The 21,851-nt window shown below is 38.5% G+C and overlaps 1 protein-coding gene across 1 annotated transcript in view; it reads right to left on the bottom strand.

Annotated features, from left to right (window-relative positions):
* The window catches only part of DOCK3 (dedicator of cytokinesis 3), a 463,183-nt gene that overhangs the window by 210,090 nt on the left and 231,242 nt on the right, over positions 1-21,851 (bottom strand). The window contains exons 6-7 of the mRNA XM_028479808.2: positions 15,668-15,816; positions 6,033-6,117 (exon numbers count right to left, since the gene is read on the bottom strand). Of these exons, the coding sequence (XP_028335609.1) occupies positions 6,033-6,117; positions 15,668-15,816 (234 nt within the window). The remainder of the gene's footprint in view (positions 1-6,032; positions 6,118-15,667; positions 15,817-21,851) is intronic.

Raw genomic sequence — 21,851 nt, 5'->3', positions numbered from 1 at the left:
CGGCATGTGGGATATTCCCGGACCGGGGCACGAACCCGTGTCCCCTGCATCGGCAGGCGGACTCTCAACCACTTTGCCACCAGGGAAGCCCCACAGTTTACATCTTTTTATATTGTTTATCCATTAACAAATTATTGTAATTATAGTTATTTTTAATTTTTCTGTCTTTATACTAGAGTAAAATACTGCCATATTACAGTACTGGAGTATTCTGAATTTGACTATATACTTATCTGAATTTGACTATATACTTAAGTGTTTTATATCTTCATGTTTTTTTTAATTAATTTATTTTATTTTTGGCAGCATTGGGTCTCCTTGCTGCTTGTTTGTTTTTATATATAGTAGTGTGTATCTGTTAATCCCAAACTTCTAATTTGTCTCCCCCCATTTCCCCTTTGGTAACCATAAGTTTGTTTTCTATGTCTGTCAGTCTATTTCTGTTTTGTAAATAAGTTAACTTGTATCATTTTTTTTTAGATTCCACATATAAGTGATAGCATATGGTATTTTTCTCTGTCTTTGATTTTTGATAGTCTAATTATAATGTCGTGGAGAAGATCTCTGTGGGTTCAAACTGTTTGGGAACCTATGAGCTTCATGAACTTGATGTTCAAATCTCTCTCCCCAGATTTGGCAAGTTCTCAGGCATTACTTTAAGTAAGCTTTCGTCCCCTTTCTGCTCTCTTCTCTTCCTGGTTCTCTAATAATGTATAGACTGATTCTCTTAATGGTAACGTTTAAATATCATAGGGTTTCTTCATTCTTTTTACTTTTTGCTCCTTTGACTGGAAAATTCTGATATATCTGTCTCTAAGTTCACTAATTCTCTCTCTCTCTTTTTTTTTTTTCGGCTGAATTGGACTGCCAGGGAATTCCAGGGACTCTTTGTTTTGGGGGTTTTTTAAATCTTTTTTGGCTGCATTGGGTCTTTGTTGCTGCACACGGGCTTTCTCTAGTTGTGGCAAGCCGGGGCTGCTCTTCGTTGTGGTACACGGGCTTCTCACTGTGGTGGCTTCTCCTGTTGTGGAGCACGGGCTCTAGGCACGTGGGCTTCAGTAGTTGCGGCATGCAGTCTCAGTAGTTGTTGCTCATGGGCTCTAGAGCACAGGCTCAGCAGTTGTGGCGCACAGGCTTTGTTGCTCTGCAGTACATGGGAACTTCCCAGACCAAGGCTCACACCCGTGTCTCCTGCATTGGCAGGTGGATTCTTAACCACTGCACCACCAAGGAAGTCCCAAAGTTCACTAATTCTTTCTTCTGCTTGGTCCAGTCTAATATTGAAGCTCTCCACTGAATTCTTCAGTTCAGTCACTGTATTCTTCAGCTCCAAAATTCGTTTGGTTCTCTTGTATGTTTTCTATCTTTTTGTTGAACTTCTCATTTTGGTCTTGTATTATTTACCTGATTTTTGTTGAACTGTTTACTGGTGTTCTCCTGTAGTTCTCTGAGCATCTTTAAAATAACTACTTTGAATTCTCTGTCAGGCAATTTGTGTATCTCCATTTCTTTAGGGTCAGTTACTGAAAATTTACTGTGTTCCTTTGGTGGTGTCATGTTTCCCTGATTTTTTGTGATCCCTGTAGCCTTTCACAGTTGTTTGCACATTTGAAGAGCCATTATCTCTTCAAGACTTTATGGACCGACTTTGGTAAAGAAAGACCTTCACCTGTGGATGTGAGGATGCTAGAGTATGCTATGACTCTGGGTATAATGGTGCAGGGTGCCCAGGTTAGGGCATATCGTAGCTCTGGGCTCAGGGTGCAGGTCTCATTGGCTGAGGCCACATAGGTCCACAATATCAACAATTCTGTGATCCTTAGGAAAAGCTGTGGAGGGTCCACAGTGGCTGCAAGGGATGTTGGGGTCCTCAGTGGCTCTTCCAGGTCCAGTAGCTAGGGACTAGGGCAGGCAGCAGTGGTGGGCAGAGTCAGAAGTGTGTACACACATGGCTTCAGGGTCCAGCTTCAGGTGCCTGCATAGTGGGAGGGGAAAGCTGCAGACACACAGATAATAGCAAGGGCTGGGACTAGCAGAAAGGGCTGGTGCCAACTGCAGATTGATGAGCAACTGCAGGGACCCTAGCTGTTGGCACATATTCATGAGGTTGTTGAGGCTAGCCATGAGCACATGCATGGCAGTGGAGGCAGGGATGGGAGTTGGGCTGGCAGTGTGCAGGTGCACAGCTGCAGGGGCTACCTTTAGGTGAGCCTAGGGTTGCAGGCCAGTGACAAGTCAAGGCTGGATATGGGCCACAAGCAGCTGTGGGGGCCTTGGCTGTTGGCATACACTCCTGTGGCTTCAGGGGCTTGCTGTGGTTGTATGCATGGCAGCGGAGGCCTGTGTTGGGAGTCAGGCTGGTGGCATGCAGGTACACAGCTGCAGAGGCTAGACATGAACACACAAAGCAGTGGGGGTCAGCTGTAGGGGTCTAGACTGGTGTCTTACATGCACACAACCACAGAGGCCAGGGCTGCTACATAACTCGTGCTCTGTCAAGAGATGTGGAGGGAGCTGAGGGACTCAGGGGGCTGGCATCTGTGAATGCAGATACCTGTGGGGTGAAAACCTTAATGGCAAAATCTGCAGGGGTTCTGTGGTGGCTACTGGTTTCTTCAGTGGTGAAATATGCTGGGGTCCTCTGTGGAGCAGTCTGCTGGGGTCCATTATGAGGTTCCCAGTAATAAAAGCTGAGGGGTTCTGCAGTGTCCACAAGGGTTGTTGAGGTCCACAGCAGCAAAGGCTGCTGGGATCCTAGGCAGAGCAGGCCACTGTGAGCCATGGTTGCTCCCAATGCATGACTGATGCTGGCAGCCTCTGTCTGCCCTACTTCCTTGTTCTTAACCATGTCTAGATGTCTCAGTATTTATACCAAGTTTATTCCAGTTATCTCATTTGTAATTTTCTAGAGCTCCTTGGGTTGCTTCTTAGATTGCTCCACTCTGCTTCCTGGCTGTCTCATTTCTCTTTGCAGACAGCAATCACCATTTTCTTCCACTGAGTTGTCTGTTTTTTCCAAGTTTCTTTCATAAGTATTTCTTTTGGTCTTTAAGTTTCATGTGGGAGGTTTCTTTCAATTGCTGTTGATGCTTGGCTGTCTGGAATTGCTGTGTAGGACCTGCTGACCACTGGGTTTCACTGTATGGAGGTTTGTGGAAGGCAGTGGTCATCTTATCCAACAGCTTTTAATACCATATACACTCTGATGACTCCAAAATTGTTATATCTTAACTTCACTTCTGAACTCCAGACTTTCAACATCTCAGTCTGGAGGTCTAGAAGACATTTAAACCTTGAAAGGAAACCCAGAAATATTGATCCCCACTGCTCTACTCTCAAAACTTCTCCCACAATGTTTCCTATTCCATTTCCACCCAGGTCAAAGTTGGGCAGGTCAAAACATAGGAGTCATTCTTCTCTGACCTTTCTCTTTTTTGTACACATGCACACCTATTCAATCTATCAACAACTCTGACTGGATCTATCTTCAACACATATTCAGAATCCAACAACTTACCACTTCCACTGTTCCAACCCTATCTAGCTCAAGATACTGAAATCAAAATCTTTTGTTTGAATGACCGCTCCCTGTTTCCATTCTTGCTCTACTCCAGTCCTTCTGCACACATCAGCTGGAGGAATCCTTTTAAAATGTAAGCCAAATCATGTAATTCCCCCGCTCAAATACCTTCACAGGCCTTCTGTCACACTTAGAATAAAATGCAAAATCCTTACCAAAAATATCACCCTCCAAGCCACCATTCTGAGGGGAGTTCTTAGCTTCAACCTGTCATTCTTCCTTCACTTTCCACATCTAATTGATCATCAAAATTAATCATTTTACTTATTAACATCTACATTCTTTATTGCATTTTTCTCCATTCCTATTGCCGCCTAGCCATTATTTCTTGCCTGAATCACTTCCGTGGTCTCTTTCCTCCCTGATTCCAGTCTTCTGCATTTTATACTCTCTCAGCATTTAAAACCCACATCCAATCATGTCACTCCATGGTTCTATCAGACTAGCAGTTCTACTAATTTGGGGCTTACAAAGGTCTTTGTGATCTGGCTCTTGCCTCCTTCTTGGCCTTATCTCCCAATTGCTAACACATACTTACATGCCAAAGTTACCAAATATCTTATAATTTCCTGGAATTACTACTTTCCTATGCTCTGTGCCATTTTGGAATGTCTTTCCTTATGGCTTGTCTTCCTGATGAAGCCCTGTGCACCTCTCAAGACTCATCTTAAGCATTACTTGCCTCTGGAAGCTTTCATTGATTTCTCAAAGCCCCAGGAAATCAGCTACTCCCTCTAACAGCATCAGTGTATATCTTAATTATGACATGTAGCTCATAAACATTCTTGTTTGTGGTCTATATGATCCCACTAGAGTAGTTTCTAAACATGGAGGCCATGCATGGGGTTGAGAGGCAAATATCAATTTCCTAAAATTGAGTATAAAATTTTGTATGCAAAATCATACTTGCGTCGTCCTGGGGAGAAATTTTATCGATCCTCCATAATCTAGAAAGAGTTAGGAACTAATACCCTAGATGGTGATATTCTCTTTTTTTTTTTTTTTTTTTTAATTTTTATTTTTGGCTGCGTTGGGTCTTCGTTGCTGTGTGCGGGCTTTCTCTGGTTGTGGCGAGTAGGGGCTACTCTTCGTTGTGGTGCGTGGGCTTCTCGTTGAGGTGGCTTCTCTTGTTGCGGAGCACAGGCTCTAGGCGCACAGGCTTCAGTAGTTGTGGGACGCGGGCTCAGTAGTTGTGGCTCGCAGGCTCTAGAGCGCAGGCTCAGTAGTTGTGGCACATGGGCTTAGTTGCTCCGCGGCATGTGTTATCTTCCTGGACCAGGGCTCGAACCCTTGTCCCCTGCATTGGCAGGCGGATTCTTAACCACTGCGCCATAGATGGTGATATTCTTAAGGGAAGGAGTAAGTCTCGTTCATCTTTAATTTCTGTATCTCACACATATCACTTCTCACAGAGAATAGTTAAGGCAACTGAACACAAATGCTTTTGTATACTTGTAAATATACATAAGCAAATATACAGAAGCAATTGATATGTTATTTGTATATTATTTAGGCAAATTTCCTATGGTTCTTGACCAGGCAACATACTTTGCATCCTCTATGTTTCCTAAACATATTAGATTTTCTTAAAGAGAAATTTGTAATTCTTTCTAAAACTTGTAATTCTCACCAATATACACGCCTTGAATATATATTCCTCAAAGTAAAGTTTTACCCAGTCCTTTAGTCTAAGCTTAATAGTCACCTAAGGTTTCTGATGTTTACTTGTTTTACTTTAAAATTCTGTACCTTTTAGTTACTTCTTCTCATTCAGCCTGCAAAATGTAATCTTGGATATCAGTCAACTCAATACACTTTTATAATAACCAACAGACAGTTATGGATTTATCTTAGAAATACTGGTACACTGATAAACAACAAGGCCCTACTGTATAACACAGGGAACTATATTCAGTATCTTGTAATAAACTCTCATGGAAAAGAATCAGAAAAAGAATACACACACACACACACACACACACACACATAACTGAATCACTTTGCTATACACCAGAAACTAACACAACATTGTAAATCAACTATAGTTCAATAAAAAAAGTTTTAAGAAAGAAATGCTGGTACATTATTTCCAGGGTTAATCATTACATTAATTAATAACTGGCTCTTTTCAGCTTCAACTACCTTCTCTTCTTAAGAGGTGGAGAGAGACAAAATTTTAGTAACTGCTGCAGGCTGAAGGAGCTCTGTTCACCAGCAAAACCAACTGAGAAATGACCGCTAGCCATTACAGTAGGCCCAAGAGCCCTACATAGTAATTCCATTTAGAGAGCAAGTGTGATAGGTACTGTCCAGATAAGGAAGAGCCCTTAAATGCATTGAAACAAAGACAAAGGAATGATTTTAGCAATATTGTTTCATAATGTAATTAGGGATAGTAAGAGAGAAAAAATTAAGTGTGCAGGAGCAAGCTACCCTGTGTAATATTTCTTACCATTTTATAGAGATCTGAGACACTAATCTGGTCCGCATCCACTACTTCAAAGTCCTTTCGAGGCACCAGGTCCAGGCCCAAATGCCTAGTAAAGAGAAAGACCACATTCAGCATGCCATGTCCTCAAATTACTCATCTCTCTTTATGTGCCTGGGAGCCCATGCCAACCATGACCTTATGGACAGAAGTTCAGACACTGCCTCTGCAGGGACATGTCTTTATCCAGTAACCTAACTGTGTTCACCTTCAGGTAAATAAATGAGGCTAGGAATTTTAAGACTGTGACAATTTTCGTCATCAAGCAGTTCCCCCCTGTGACGGTAAAAAGGATTCATTCAGTATCACATTTATAACAGATTGTTTGAGTTCACTAAGGATGGATTTTCTTAGATCATTAATAAGTTGTGTTTATTTTTCGATTTCCCCCATCCTTCAAGTATGCACAAGCTCAGCCATGCATTACTTTCATTAGGATAAAAAAAATTATTCAGTGTCCAAGTAGATTTGTAATTCAAAGTCAAACACATAAAAATCACGTCCTGGGAATTCCAGGAGGTCCACTGGTTAGGATTCTGCACTTTTACTGCCATGGGCATGGGTTCAATCCCTGGCTGGGAAACTAAGATACTGCAAGGCACAGCCAAAAAAAAAAAAAAAAAATCACCTCCTAAAGGTATTAAACTCAAAGAAATGTATGTTTTGGTTGAGTTTTATCTCATTTTCAATTTAATTAATACTGACACTGGGTTATAGTAAAGACCTCACCACACATTAGCCAATACCTTAAGACACTTTAGATGAAGTTTAACCAGGAAGCACGATTAATAAAGAAAACAATACTTAGAAGATCTGGTATAACTTGGGCATGAAGGAATAAGTGATAATGATTAATAGTTGATTGGGAGGCAGTATGAGACAGTGGAAATAACTCTGGACAGGCAGAACTCTTGGGTTCAAATACGGTACATAATTTATATTCAGTACATGTTACGCACTTTCTCACTCTCTAGAACAACAGCTCTAAATCTGGAGTCAGTGGAATTAGGGGTTGTGGACCCCTGTAACTACGTATAAAAGTATGTGCATGTGTTCATATATGCATTTTCTCTGAGGAGAGGGCCTATAACTCTCATCAGGGTTTCAGAGATGCTCTGTGACCACCCTACTCTAAAACGAGTGTTATGAATTATTGCACCTGGCAAAAGTATGCCATAGATGATGGAAGGAGAAGTGTATATATTTTTTTCTTCACCTAGATTATGAACTACATTTAGAATATGCTAGCAAAACTAATTCTCTAGGCTCTTTCTGTGCATAAAACTCCCACTTATTTAAAATAAGCCACGTATACATCCAAAATGCAGAATTATTTTATTTACAATTTAACCCTATTTTATAGGAAAAGATGAAGAGGTTAAATGGTAATAAGACTAATAAAATAAAAATGGGGAATCAAACCTACATGAAGAAGCTATAAGCGAACACACTAATCACACAGACTAATATGATTACTAGGATTAAGAATTAAAATTTAGATGTGCACTTTTTAGCAGGCAAAAAAAGGAGAAACCTATTTTTCTATTGAAGGATATAAACCCATATTTTTCTATTACCTATTACTATAACTTGTATTATTCTATAATAGAGAAATATAAGTTTTTAAAGAGGAAATAATTTGGAGGTATTAAATACAGAAAAAAAAAAACCCTCGTAGTTTTGCATGATGAGAAGATCAGTAATACACTGCTGTCCTTAACTACAATAGTTCACAGTTTAATGGTAAAACCATGCCATCAAATCTGATTACTGATGTTAATGCACTTAAATCTGTAAGAGATTTATTTCCTGTCTTCATACATCAAAGAAGTACTCCATTTAGTCATCTCTTATTAATGATTCTTAATTTCCCTGAAATAATTTCAGGCCTCTGGCTTCTAATACTTATAGCATGTAAAGGTAGTATATGATGGAGAGCAAGATATAGCTGAAGCACATCCTTTCCACCTCTCTCATCTTAAAAAGCAATTTACATCTGAAAGATAACTTTGCAGTTCTGATCTCAAATATTTAGAATACTTTTACATGCATGTGGAAAAACAGTGGAAAGATCACAAAAATGGTATTAGTATTTGTATAAGGAAAGTGAAATTAAACAATTTATCAATTTAAGATATTTTACAAATTTTCTAGTCATGCTGTTGAAAATTCTTTAAATACAAAAATGAACAGATAAAATTTCAAACATATTCTTTAACCACTGATGGTCATAAAATATATGAGGTAGTCTAAATATTACAATTAATTAACAAAAAGAAGACTGTACACATAATCCAATCAAAACAGATGTTTTCAGTACAACAGCTTAAGAAAAAATCCAGATGGATCTAAGTCAGTTAGGCCAGGGTTGAGAGTATATGTTCTGTAGTAGTGCACTACACGCATTCATGTGGCTTGTCTGGAGAATGGCATCTATGCAAACTCTACCTTGGCACTATGCCACCCTTAGCTTGCTTGTCCATTCAATTATCCACCCATATACCCATCCACTCACCCCAAAGACACTCTCTGAGGACCTATCATGCACCACCAATGGTACTGGATATAGGAAATAGAGCAGTCTTGAGTCAAGCAAATGTTCATATTCCTCATGCTAATTCTCCCAAGAGCAAAGTGTTTTCCCTCTCCTAGAAGTTGTTAGAACACAGTACCTTTTAGTTTCTTGATTTCGTTACCTTAGGAAATAAGAAAATGATTAACATGTGATCTAATAAAACCAAAGACTGATTTCCTTCCACTAAGATCATCTTCAATGGAGGAAGAGTAGTTTCCAAAAGCTAAATTGAAGGACTGTCCTCATTGGAAGAAGGCAGAGGTGCTGCACAGTGAGAAACAACATATGTTCACTAAAATTTCACTCTGTAAAAGAGGTTCCTGGCTATTTCTTCCTATGGCATATTCTAAGAACAGTGAACAGTAAGTGCAGGGAATGGTCAACTTAGTCTCTTTATCGTCACAGCAAAGGAAGGCAGTGCATCAGAGTAGTTAGGAGCGTGGGCTCTGATGTCAAATTGCCTAGTTTGTATCTTGGCTCTCCCACCAAGCAATACTGTCTTCTCTACTGTCACAGGCTATTGTAAGGACTAATCCACATAAAGCACTCAGTACACTGCCAGGCATTGTGAACTGCTTCTGCTGTTATCATTATGTGTTACATCGTTCGCTAAAATATGACTTAAAGTACAAGGATTGTGATTAAAGAGAATTGTGTCTGAAAAAAGACTCCTAAACAAGCAGGAGGCATACAACTACATATACATCTACATACAGATGTAGTATAGAGCTGAGTTTTTTAAATGGTCTTACCAGCTGCTTAGGTGAATACAGTCTTCACAAAAATAGTCTTCTCTCACCACTTGTCACTAATCACTCATTCATTCATTCCAATAATTCAATAAATATTAGCACCTACTCTATGCTAGGCTCATGATGAACTTAGAGACACAGCAGTGAATAAGACATATTTCTGTTCCTGCATTCTTTTAGGTGCACCACTCTAAAGACCATGAATCTCTAACAAATTCTTTGAATTTTACATGTCTTTTGAATGTTCCATATTCTATTCTATTTTCTATTGTATCTTTTTCCTCTGGGTTTCTTCATCTGAACCACAGAACATAGAAAATAACTTGAAGTTAATTAATTACATACGATGGATGTTTTAAGGCATTTAAGATCTAGTTCTTCCCCAGAATCAGTTGAAAAAGGCTAGAGATACTAAGATTTTCTGTGGGCAGTGCCCTTTTCTAATACTTATACTATGAGAGCATATAGATATAACTATACTAATGAAAGCATGGTATATTTATATAGTAATAAAATATAAGATATAACAAGTAATAGCTACCTTTTACTGAACATTTACTTGGAATTGGCATTTTATGTATATCCCCTCTAAGCACTATGGGAAGTACACAGTATTAGACCCATTTTATAATTGAGGAAACTGAAGCCCAGAGAGGTTACTAAGTAGCCTATTAAGGGAGTACAGTTGAGCTTGTCTCAAGCTAGGTCTGTCTTACTCTGAACCCATGATATTTCCACTATACCTGCCACCTTTCTACTAATAACCATGAAGTTGAATACTAATGGCTATAAGTGATTGTAATCAATTTGGTCATAATGGTTTGAGGAATAATTTTGTGTCAATACATCAATCCAGAAGGAAACAAACATAGACTGATGAATGAGTAGCCAACAGGCATAAGAAAAACCCACCTTGTTACTTAGATACATTCATGTAGTGCCTATCAAGTGCAGGCACTGTGCTAAGTGCAGGGTATGTTGATGAGCAAAACAGATGCACAAAGAATGAGTGTGTGTGTGTGTGTGTGTGTGTGTGTGTGTGTGTATGTTAATCATTTGAACATGGTAACTTGAGAGAAGAATTTTGACACATGCATAGTTTAAACATAGTTATCTCAGACTTCTTAAGTATGGCAAGAAACTGATTGATGGGTACAACACCTTATATCAGAAGAACTCTAAGAAGGCATTGGAAGCTTCTGCTAATTTCAGATGTCCTGAAGCTGGAAAATATCACTATGTCCTTAAAGAGAAAGTACTGAACCATAAACTTTTCTGAGTCCTAGCTAAAAATTTACTCAGAGGAAACTCGCTGGGGTTGGGGGCGTGTGGTGGTGGTGGCAGTATTCTCTGCATAGTATAACTCAAACTACTGCTTGTGTGGCTTCCTCCAAGAGCAATTCCCTTGGTAAGGAACATAAACTAAGCAGGAAAAAAGGGACATGGGTAGGTCAGGATCTTTGAAAACCTGAGAGAAGGTACAAAAGAGAAGCAAGGGAGAGAAATAATTTGATAGACAGGGAGAGAAAGAATAACTAGAAAGTATACATTTATTGGTGAGCTTGTCATTTGTCTTAAATGATGAGACTTCACAATAAAAAGATACCAATTTTTTCATTTGATACTTGACATCTATAGAAACATTATTCTAATTCAACAAAAGCTTATAAAATGTTTACATTTTAATCAAATTGTACTTTCTACCTAAAGAAGAAATACAAAAATCCTATAAATTATTCGAAGAATAAAGTATTTCTTACTTAGGTATTTTTCTATGGCAAAGATCAATTAGGCTGTGTCAGTCCTGGGTTAACGCAACTTTTAACTCATCTATGCTATATTTACTGTAGTGATGATAGTAGAGACTGAGAAGAAACTTTTCTCTATATCTTTATGGAAGGTGTCAAAAATATTAAATTAACACATTAACGTTACATTGCTAGACAAATTATTTTAAATTTCCCTTGGAGAGGATGTAATTAACTGACTTAATCTTTGAAGAGAAGACTTGAGCAGAGATAATGGCTAGTTAATTTGAATACAACCTTGTTTTATGCCCTTCCTGTATTTTAGAACACAATATTATAAATGCTGATTTCTACCTAATACAATTTTAATAATTTTCACATATGGAATGAGTGTGCACATAGGCAAAGAGGCCAACAAGTATAAGCCACGTAAATTTAATGCCAGAATCCTCAAATTTTCAGCCAAATAAATAAAAATTCCTAATCTCAGGAAAAAAAATTAAAATAGTTGTTATGTAGATGTGGAGGGCTCTGCATTTAACTTAAACTCTAAATACAAGAGTATAGTACCAGTTTAGTTTTTATCCTTGAAAGGTCTAACTCAGTGTTAAAGCAGATATATATATTATGAAACATGTGGTATAGATAACAGAACAAAGATCAAATAACCCACAGACTAGAGATACTGACAATAATTTTCCTGGTTTTAAGACTCACACTTAAAAATGATCATAAAAATAGTAAGGTCCTACATAAACTATATGGGCTGTGGCATCAGTTCTGGGTACAAACACCAGTTCTACCACTCACTATGCAACACTGGAAAAAGTTCTTCTGAGCCTTTTTATGAGCTTCCTCATTAGGTAAAACGGAGCTCTTGTCTTGGAAGAGCATAATCGCATTTCATTATAACAGTGCAGATAAGTTAGACCATGCACTTGCCACAGTGATACAGGTAGATGTACTCAATAAACTATTAATAGCTGTTATTAACAGTGTCTGAAATAGGTTTTGAAAAGGCAGAGCTATAAAGTCTAAGAGTCTAAAGAAAAAGGCATAAAGTTTAAATTATATACGATTAATATTTAATTACATCAATTACAATGTAAAAATACATTCAGAAAATATTGATTGTGCACCCAAAACATGCCAGCATATGCTAAGCTTATCAATATTTTATGGCATTTATAAATGTGTTGTGGAACAAGAAGAGTGGAATTATGAGGGCATACAATGGGAAGAATGGATACGGTTATCAGTGCTCAGCTGTTGCATGGAGCAGTCTCCTATATCTAACCTATTGGTACGAAATGACTTTATTTTTGCAGTACACCATCGCTTCTTTCAAATTAAGAAGGAACGTTTTTAAAAGGGTTACTTCGAGTGAGAACCAGAGATAATTGTCCTATTGGTTTGGGAGGCAATACGTCTTTTTCCTCTAGTAATAGTAGACCTACAAAGTTCTCATTTAAGTTTTTAAGTGACTGTATTTCCACTGGGGGGTAAAGGGGAAAATGGAAAGAAGAAGAACTGGGGAAAGAAAGAAGTGGAAGGGGAGGGAGAAAGGAGGGGAGAAGATACAGAAGCACCAGGAGAGGAGGATCAGGGTTTTGAGAAAGGAGGGAGAAGGGAAAAAAGTGGGGTGTGGGGGGAAAATGGAACTATGTTTCTGGTTTATATTGTTTATCAAAATGAACATATAAATACTCCCCCTACACACACACAAGCACATATACACTTTGTTGAGAAAAAGTTATTAATGAAGGTGGAACAGCTCTGTACTTTACTGACAGGTATTTATAATGTTCTCTGCCTTTTTCAAATATAATTTGAACTTGTTTCCAAGCTATCATCTTTAAGTTTTCAGATTTGACTGCAAAATCTGATTGGTCTGTTTTCTAACTTTTATCATAAAGCAGTGTTGATATTTCTAAAATATTTCTCTTGTTCATTTACTGATATGTATAGTGCAGTTAAACTGCAACATAATGATATATACAACTATTAGTGTCATCAGTTCAAGAGTAACAATTTGCTTGGCACATAGTGATGCTATGTTTGCAAATTACTACCATTATTGATTTTTTAAAATAAATACAATGATACCATATAGTACTGTTTGAAGCTGAGGAGACAGGATCAGTAGCTATACTGTAAGTTAACATACTACATTTTGCTAAGATTTTTACTGCCAAAGTTAGATTTAAAGAACACTGTCTGATCTATCATACATCTGAATTCATGTTTTATCATACAAGGAGTCTCTGGTGTATGCCAAGCAATCCTATTAACAGTCAAGAGAGGTTGCAATTTAATGAAACAAACAAGGATAGGATGGTGTCACTTCAAAAGGTCACAAATAACTAATGTAGAGTTGTTCTTTTTTCTTTTCTACTGAACAGTACCACTCTGGGCTGGATTCACTGTTTAACCCGTGTTTCCTCTTTCCTGATTTACTCTTCTATTTCTGGAAGAACACATTCTCAAGTCTCTTCTTAAGAAAGGAGCCATGACAGGTAACTTCTGCGTCCTTGAATACTTTAAAAGGGCTTTATTTGGCCTTTACACTTGATTATATAGTTTGGTTGTTTATAAAATTCTGGGTGGCAAATCATTTCCCAACAGAAATTTGAAGATATTACTTCATTATATTCTAGCATCTGGTGTTACTGATAAAACTTTTGAGGCTGGTGTGAATCTTATTCTTTTGTAAGAAGACCTGCTTTTCTGTCTGATAACCTTTTAGGGTCTTCTCTTCAGCCCCAAATATTGAAATATCTTAATGTGTCTCACTGTGGGTTTTGGTTTTTCTTCTCCATTCATTATACTAGGTATTTGATGGACTCTTCCAATCCTAAGTCACCTGCTCTTTGGCTCTAAGAAATTCTCTTCTATCATTTCTTTAGAATTTCCTCTTTATTGCCTTTGTTCTTTTCCTGGAAATATAATGTCTGATGTTGGATCCCCTAGATTGAATCTCTGTATTGTTGTTTTTTCCTCAACCATTTCCCATCTTTATGTTTTATTTTCCTAGAGATGACATAAAATTATCTTCCTGTTCTCTTCCTAAATTCTTTTTTGAAATCCTATTCTCCATTCCTTTTTCGCAGCATTTTATAATGCATAATGAAACTTCTTGATTCTCCTGGAGGATACTCAGAGATTTTTAAAGTTCTTTACTAATCTCTAGCTCTCTCTAGGGCCAGGTATTTTGTTTATCCTGGTCTCCCTCTCTTCCCTGTGAAAGGATTTCTTCAAATACCTGGTAATACTTGATTGTCCATTCAAATTTAAAAGGCACTAGAAATGTGGCGAGTTTTTTGTACATGGGTGGGTGGCTAGCAAGCTTCTCTTTCTGGTAAGTGGAAGGGATTTGTTCATTACACTTTGAAACCCTTAAATGCCTCAATATGGAGGGCTTTGCAATAAAGTCCCAGTTCAAACTTTTGTTGCCCAGTTTCCCCCTAGGCAATTGGTCTTTGTATTTGTCTATCTGAAAGGGAAACACCTGGCTGCCAGGTTTGCTACTCATGGTAGCAAAAGTAGTGAATTATTACTTTACATACTTTTAAGCACTTCCTTTTTTTAAGCTCCAGGGCACACTCCCTTTCTTCCATGATTCTAGCAGCTGAAAGGCAGACCAGTTCCTTCATTAGCTAAAGTTTCCTCCATAAATTACAGGCTTCTTCTTCTGTTACTAATCCTCCATCTACTTTTCAGCTTCTGGAAATGGGTTCACATATCCCATTTATTGTTGCGCTCCTCCCACTCTTTTTATTTTTTATCATTTCAATGATGTCTTGAGGGGGAGAGGAGCTAAAGACTTGTTCTAAAATATACTTAAGGTAAATGTATATCTTAAATAGGAAGCAACCTAGTCACTTAAAAGTTCAACGGACCCGATTTTAAGAGAATGAGGCAAAAGCATTTGAGAATTATATCAATTATTATATCTAGAAAGAAATAAAATCTGAGTACTATCTACTTCAGCTTCCCATGCCAAAGTCTTATAATTTTACTTGTATGGCAATAGTAAATAGTCATACCCACTGCATAAATACAGGACTATTTCTGAATGATGAATTAGTTAAGAATATTCTGATGTACAGATGAAGACAGTTCCCATTTGTAGTATATACTTATTTGGATTCATTATATGGCTATAAAATGTAAAGGACACCAAATTCAAAGGTACTAAGAGATGAAAGAAAAAAGTATTCTGATTACTGAGGTTTAGAATCAAGGAATTTGAGATGGAAGAAACCCCAGAGGCTAATGTAGTACAATTATTTAATTTTCTGGAAGTGAAAATAGAGGCTGAGAGAGTTTCAATGGTAGAACCAGTGAGTGTCCTTTGCTATAAACTGAAAGAAACGGCTACTCACTGTACAAATGATCAAAGCTTAGTGGAGAATACAACAATGTCTTTAATCCCTAAAGATAAGCTTTGATCAGGTACAACTCTATGAGGACTGAGTTATCATAAATGAAACTGAGAAATGCCCAAATGACATTCATACTTACTCATTGCCCCAGTCCAGGCGCACGGTGATGTGCCGCTTAACCTCCCGCACCTGATCCTGAGTCAGGTGACCAGACAGGAGCTGCCTTCGAAGGTCAATAAGTTCATTCATCACATGGCGTAGCTTGTAGAAAAGATCTACTTTATGTTTCTGAAAGGGCAGTTTTGGTGTTGGATGAAATAAAAAAGGGATATGGAAAGGGAATGAAAAAAAAAGAGAAATAGTTAAACCATGAAAAGTGCTCATTTCTCTGAACCTCTAAAAACAGGCAATGTAAAGAGAGGCTTATTTAAGAATCTTCAACCAAAGTCTTTAGTTCCTACCGTCTAAAAATCTCTATAAAGTGACATCTAACAACATAATTGATCTGGCTTATGCAAAGTACCATTTGTCTATCTCTACTCTATCCTGGACTATTAATTTTCCAGTAAGTTACTAAACTTAATCAGAACCAAAAGAAACACAGGAGCCTAGAGTGGTTTTCTCTGACAGAAGTTACTATGTATGACAAAGATTTCAACCATCCAGCAACATCTCTGGTTTCTCCAGGAAGGATACTCAAGTTGGGGTAGGGAGAGAGAGAATCACTTGCCCTATTTTAAAGAACTGTTTCAACATAAAACTACAGTCTCTGGAGTGAGATTCATTCCAGGTTTCCAGGCCTCATCTAGCTTTAATTAGCTCTTGAAAACAGTATGTGTCCCTAGTGTCATAGAGTTCTACTCTTTTCAGTTCAATAAAAATCGTCACGGCTCGGTGGTTTGTGACCACCTAGAGGGGTGGGATAGGGAGGGTGGGAGGGAGGGAGACGCAAGAGGGAAGAGATATGGGAACATATGTATATGTATAACTGATTCACTTCGTTATAAAGCAGAAACTAACACACCATTGTAAAGCAATTATACTCCAATAAAGATGTTTAAAAAAATACCACAAAAAACCCAAAAAACAAAACAAAAAAAAGTGTCACCTTTATAAGAGTTAAATGGAAACAACTTAATGAACTTAATTATGGACATCACAGTGGTTTGCTTTTTTTTTTTTTTCGGTACGCGGGCCCCTCACCGCCGTGGCCTCTCCCGCTGCGGAGCACAGGCTCCGGACGCGCAGGCTCAGCGGCCATGGCCCACGGGCCCAGCCGCTCCGCGGCACGTGGGATCCTCCCAGACCGGGGCACGAACCCGCGTCTCCTGCATCGGCAGGCGGACTCCCAACCACCGCACCACCAGGGAAGCCCGAGAAGCACAATTTTATATGATAATTAAAATTCTTGAAATGTAACTAATCTATAAAGAATGCTTTTAAAGACAGATCAATCTTTACCACAGTATTAGTAAAATCTATCTGGGATTTCCCCTAAAAAGACACTTGTCAAAATAAGCTGGATTCAAGTGACTGTAAATAAAATTATAATTATAAAGTAAATTACAAATCAGTAGAATCAGCTAATGTTTTGAAGTGGCTCTGAGCTTATAATTAAAATGTTTGGAACATCATACGACTTAGAAATCATCTAATGGAGCACTAGAGCATTAGATTTTTAAAGGTCCATCTTGAAGAGAAATTATTTTTAACTAGAAGACATTAGAAATCATGCACTCTAACTACATCAAGCTGTTCTTTCTTCACTCAATGAACATATGAAGAAAAGTTAAGCACCTTGATGGTACACAATGCTGGCAGATGGGCAGAACTCAAATTCTTGCCAGCTCAAATGCGACAAAGCCTAAGCAAATTACATCTGCAAAATTGAGATCTTGAGATAAGCAATAAAGGCAATGTGGTGTTTGTTTCCAACACAGGCATTTCTTTATGATAAATCAGGGCCACCTGTCTAAGTTTAAAATAGAAAGCTAGGATTGTTATTTTCCCATCAAGCCATACACAACAATCCACTACATACATATACAAGCATTGATTTATTCATTCAATTAACAAATGCTTATGGAGCACCTGCTGAGTGCTATTACTTTGTTGTGATCAAAAGTCCCTACTCTCATGGTGCTTTCACTCTAGAGAGCAGAGATAGACCATACGCAAATACATAATGGTGGTGAAAATTCTAAGAAGAAAAATTAAAGCAGAATATGGACAGTGGGTGGCCAAGGGTGCACTGGCTGGGGAGCAGGAGAAGTTACTGCTTCAGGTAGAATGGTCAGGGAAAGGCTTCCTTGTGAGCCGAACTTTAAGTAGAAACCTGAATGAAATAAAGTGACAGCATTTAGGAAAACTGGGGAAATTTTACAGGCATGAGAAACAGCAAGAGCAAATGCCTCAATGTGGAAGTGAACTTGGCATGTTCACAGAGAATAAAGAAGTCAGTGCACCTGGAGCAAAGCGAACAAGGGGGAAAGTGGTGATGATGCAGTGAGAGAGGCAACACAGACCAGATTAGGCAGGGCCTTTGTAAATTATGTTAAGGTCTTTAGCTTTTACTCCCAGCAAGATGGGAAACCACTGGAGATTTGGAATAGAAGAGTGATGTGATATGACAGAAGTCTTGAAAGCATTACTCTGAGCGCTCTGTTGAAAATAAATCATGAAAAGGCAAAGAGGACAGTGGGGGTTCCAGTTAGGAAACTATTGCAACAATCCACATGATGATGGTTGACTGGACAAAGGTAAGAATGGTAAAGGTAAACATTTCAGAGTTTGGAATTTTGACATGTTTTGTAGTTAGAGCTGTCAAGATCTGCTGATAGATTAGATGTGAAATATGAATGGAATCAAGGATCATTCTTTTTCCTAGTCTGAGAAGTATGTCTGGAAGAGGGAAACAAGGTTCAATTAGGACATGCTAAGTTTGACACCGAGTTTCAACATTTAGAGGTCAGGAAAGTGAGGAGAATCTAGCAAAGGAAATTGAGAAGTAAGCAGTGAAGTAAGAGGAAAACCAAGAGAGTATTGAAAACAGGGTTTAAGGAGAACTTTTTTAAATGCACTGAGAGGTTAAATAAAATATAGACTGAGAACTGGCTGCTGGATCTGGCACTGTGGTGGCCATCACTGACCACTGATGGAGTGGGTGGAGTAAGTTCAAGAGTAACGGGAAAGGAGGGAATGGAGACAGAGCATAGACAATTCTTTTGTAGATCTTTCAGTAACTGGAAGCAGAGAAATGTAGCAAAACAGGGTTGTGCTATGGAGGGAGGGTTTTTTTTTTTTAATGAAACACAATTTTAGGCTATTTGTATACTGAAGAGAATAATCTAGTAGAAGGGAAAATTTGATGATGCAGGTTTTAAATCCTTAAGTAGTCAAGAAGAGATGGGTCCCAGGTTAAAAGGCAGGGGGCAGGTTTCACTTAACCAGGATACTCTATTGTCACAGAGAGGAAAGGCACAGAACTGAGTAATGACACAGGTAGTTGGGAGACTTGGTGATAGAACTAAATTTTTCCTCTGGCTGCTTTATTGCCAAGGAAATAAAAAGCAAGGTCATCAGCTGAGAGTAAGTAGAGTGGAAGGGGGTGTTAGAGGTTTGAAAACAGAGGAAAAGATATTAAAAAGTCTCATGGAGAGTGGTAACACAAATCATCAGGGGAAAGATAGTTCAACTGTTAGATGGTTTTGAGATTTGTGAACACTAATTAAAAGTGCAGTTTTGTGTTTTTTTTAAAGCCATGTATAATGAAGTATATTGATACTGAAATATATATGAATGTGTATACATGTATATATGCATATATACATGCACACACATAACATATACTCACATACATACAATATCTATGTAATAACATGCACACACACATACAATAGCAATGCAAGAATATACTAATATACTCTTTTAAGGCATTATATGGTTATTTATTTTTTTTAATCAAGAGTTTCTAACAGATTGTATTTTCCAAACATGACAACAATATCTCCCATCCCAAGTGCTTTTCTGCAAAAATGTGAATCTGACACTCCCCTGGTATGAATTGGAACCTCTTTGTTTCTTTCTTTCCTTCTTTCTTTCTTTCTTCCTTCCTTTCTTTCTTTCCTTTTTTTTTTTTTGCCCTGCCTTGTGGCTAGGGGGATCTTAATTCCCCAACCAGGGACTGAACCCAGGCCACCAAAGTGAAAGCTTAGAGTCCTAACCGCTGGACCACCAGGGAATTCCCTGAAACTTATTTCTTTACAGCCTTAAACCTGGGCAGGCCCTGAGACTGCTCTGACCAATCAAACATTACAGTAGTGAGCTGAGCTAGTTCTAGGCATAGCCCTTAACTAGTCTGGCAGCTTCTGCTTCCTGTCTCTTAGAATACATGCTCTTGGGAGGTTCCCTATCAGAATCCAGCCGCCTTGTGGTGAAAAGCCCAAGCTATGTGGAGAGGCCACAAGGAGACGCTCCATTAAGCAGTCCCAGCTGTGTGAGTGATCCATGTTAGATGCCACACCTAGCCGAGCCACACTGTCAGAAGACTACAGCTTCTGCCAATATCTGACTGCAACAGAATGAGAAACCCTATGTGGAACTGCCCAGCTGAGCTCACTCTATCCAGAGAAGAATGAAATATAATAAACAGTTGTTTTAAGCCACTAAGTTTGGGGTAGTTTGTTAGGTAGATAACCAGAACAACTGTACGGTATTTTTTTCCAACAGAAAATCAGTTACTGTTCCTAATTACATAAAGCTGGGAATACTAACCCTGCACTAAGAATGAAATGGATCATACCATCAGAAAGCAGCACTATTATTATAATCAATGTGGTGCTAATTTCTTTTTCCAGACCAACCTAATGGCCTCTTTGACCAGAGGTCCTAGCCCTAGAGGCTCCACCAGCACTGCTCTGACACCACGTGGTACTCTTGGGTTTGTTAGCAGAAGAGAACACACACCATTCAACCTGAACAATATCGGAGATTGGCTCCAGAGCACACAATATACCTAAGAGCACTTGATGCCACAGGACAGCTAAATACCCCACTAAGGCTGAAAAATCCTTTTCTACTGAGAAACCTACTCCTTAGTAGATCAAAATAACAGTATATGAGGGATACCTAAGAGATATCGCAGGTTTGGTTCCAGATGACCACAATAAAGTGCATACTGCAGTAAAGAGAGCTGCACAAATTTTTGGTTTCCCAGTGCATATAAAAGTTATCTTTACACTATTCTGTAGTCTATTAAATGTGCAACAGCATTATGCCTAAAGAAACAATGTATATACCACAATGAAAAATACTTTATTGCTAAAAAATGCTAACCATCATCTGAGCCTTCAGTGAGTAACAGTAGTAACAAAGATTACTGATCACAGATCACCATAAAATACAATAATGAAAAAGTTTGGGCTTCCCTGGGGGTGCAGTGCTTAGGAATCCGCCTGCCAATGCAGGGAACACGGGTTCAAGCCCTGGTCCAGGAAGATCCCACATGCTGTGGAGCAACTAAGCCCGTGCGCCACAACTACTGAGCCTGCGCTCTAGAGCCCGTGAGCCACAACTACAGAAGCCCGAGCACCGAGAGCCTGTGCTCCGCAACAAGAAAAGCCACCACGATGAGGAGCCCGCACACCGCAACGAAGAGTAGACCCCACTCACCGAAACTAGGGAAAGCCCGCGTGCACCAACAAAGACCCAACACAGTCAAAAATTAAAAAAAAAAATTAAAAAAAAATTTTTAAAGACGAGGAAAAAGAAATCTTAGCAACACATTTAGCCTCTCCAAAAACTCTAATATTTGTCTAATATTTGTCAAGAATGGTCACAGAATTTGGAAAGTATACCGAAGAATGAGTAGAAATGATACGTTTAGAATAATTAAACTACTTTGCCAGCACATGCCAGGTAGAATTTGCCTTATTATTGTGAAAGAATTCCGGAGCTCTGCAGAAATACTCCAGATTTTAAAATTATTTTTACTAAACTGCTTGTAACTCAGTGTTGCAAGAAAGATTGTGGTGCAATGATGCCTCTGAGTCAGTACATGAGTAAAGTTGTAGAATATCCATCATAAAGCATGCTAACTTTATTTTAAAACTATATATGCATAAAGATTGTTTAACATATGCTAATATAAGATTCTAAAATCTAATTAAAAGAAAATTACATCAAAAGTACTGCTCTGGAGAGAAGAGAGAAGATGGCGGAAGAGTAAGACGCGGAGATCACCTTCCTCCTCACAGATACATCAGAAATACATCTACACGTGGAACTGCTCCTATAGAACACCCACTGAACGCTGGCAGAAGACC

This window comes from Physeter macrocephalus, chromosome 18, assembly GCF_002837175.3.
Source record: "Physeter macrocephalus isolate SW-GA chromosome 18, ASM283717v5, whole genome shotgun sequence".
NCBI lineage: Eukaryota > Metazoa > Chordata > Mammalia > Artiodactyla > Physeteridae > Physeter > Physeter macrocephalus.
Note: the sequence above shows the minus strand (reverse complement) of the source record. Positions and strands in the feature narration are given on the sequence as shown.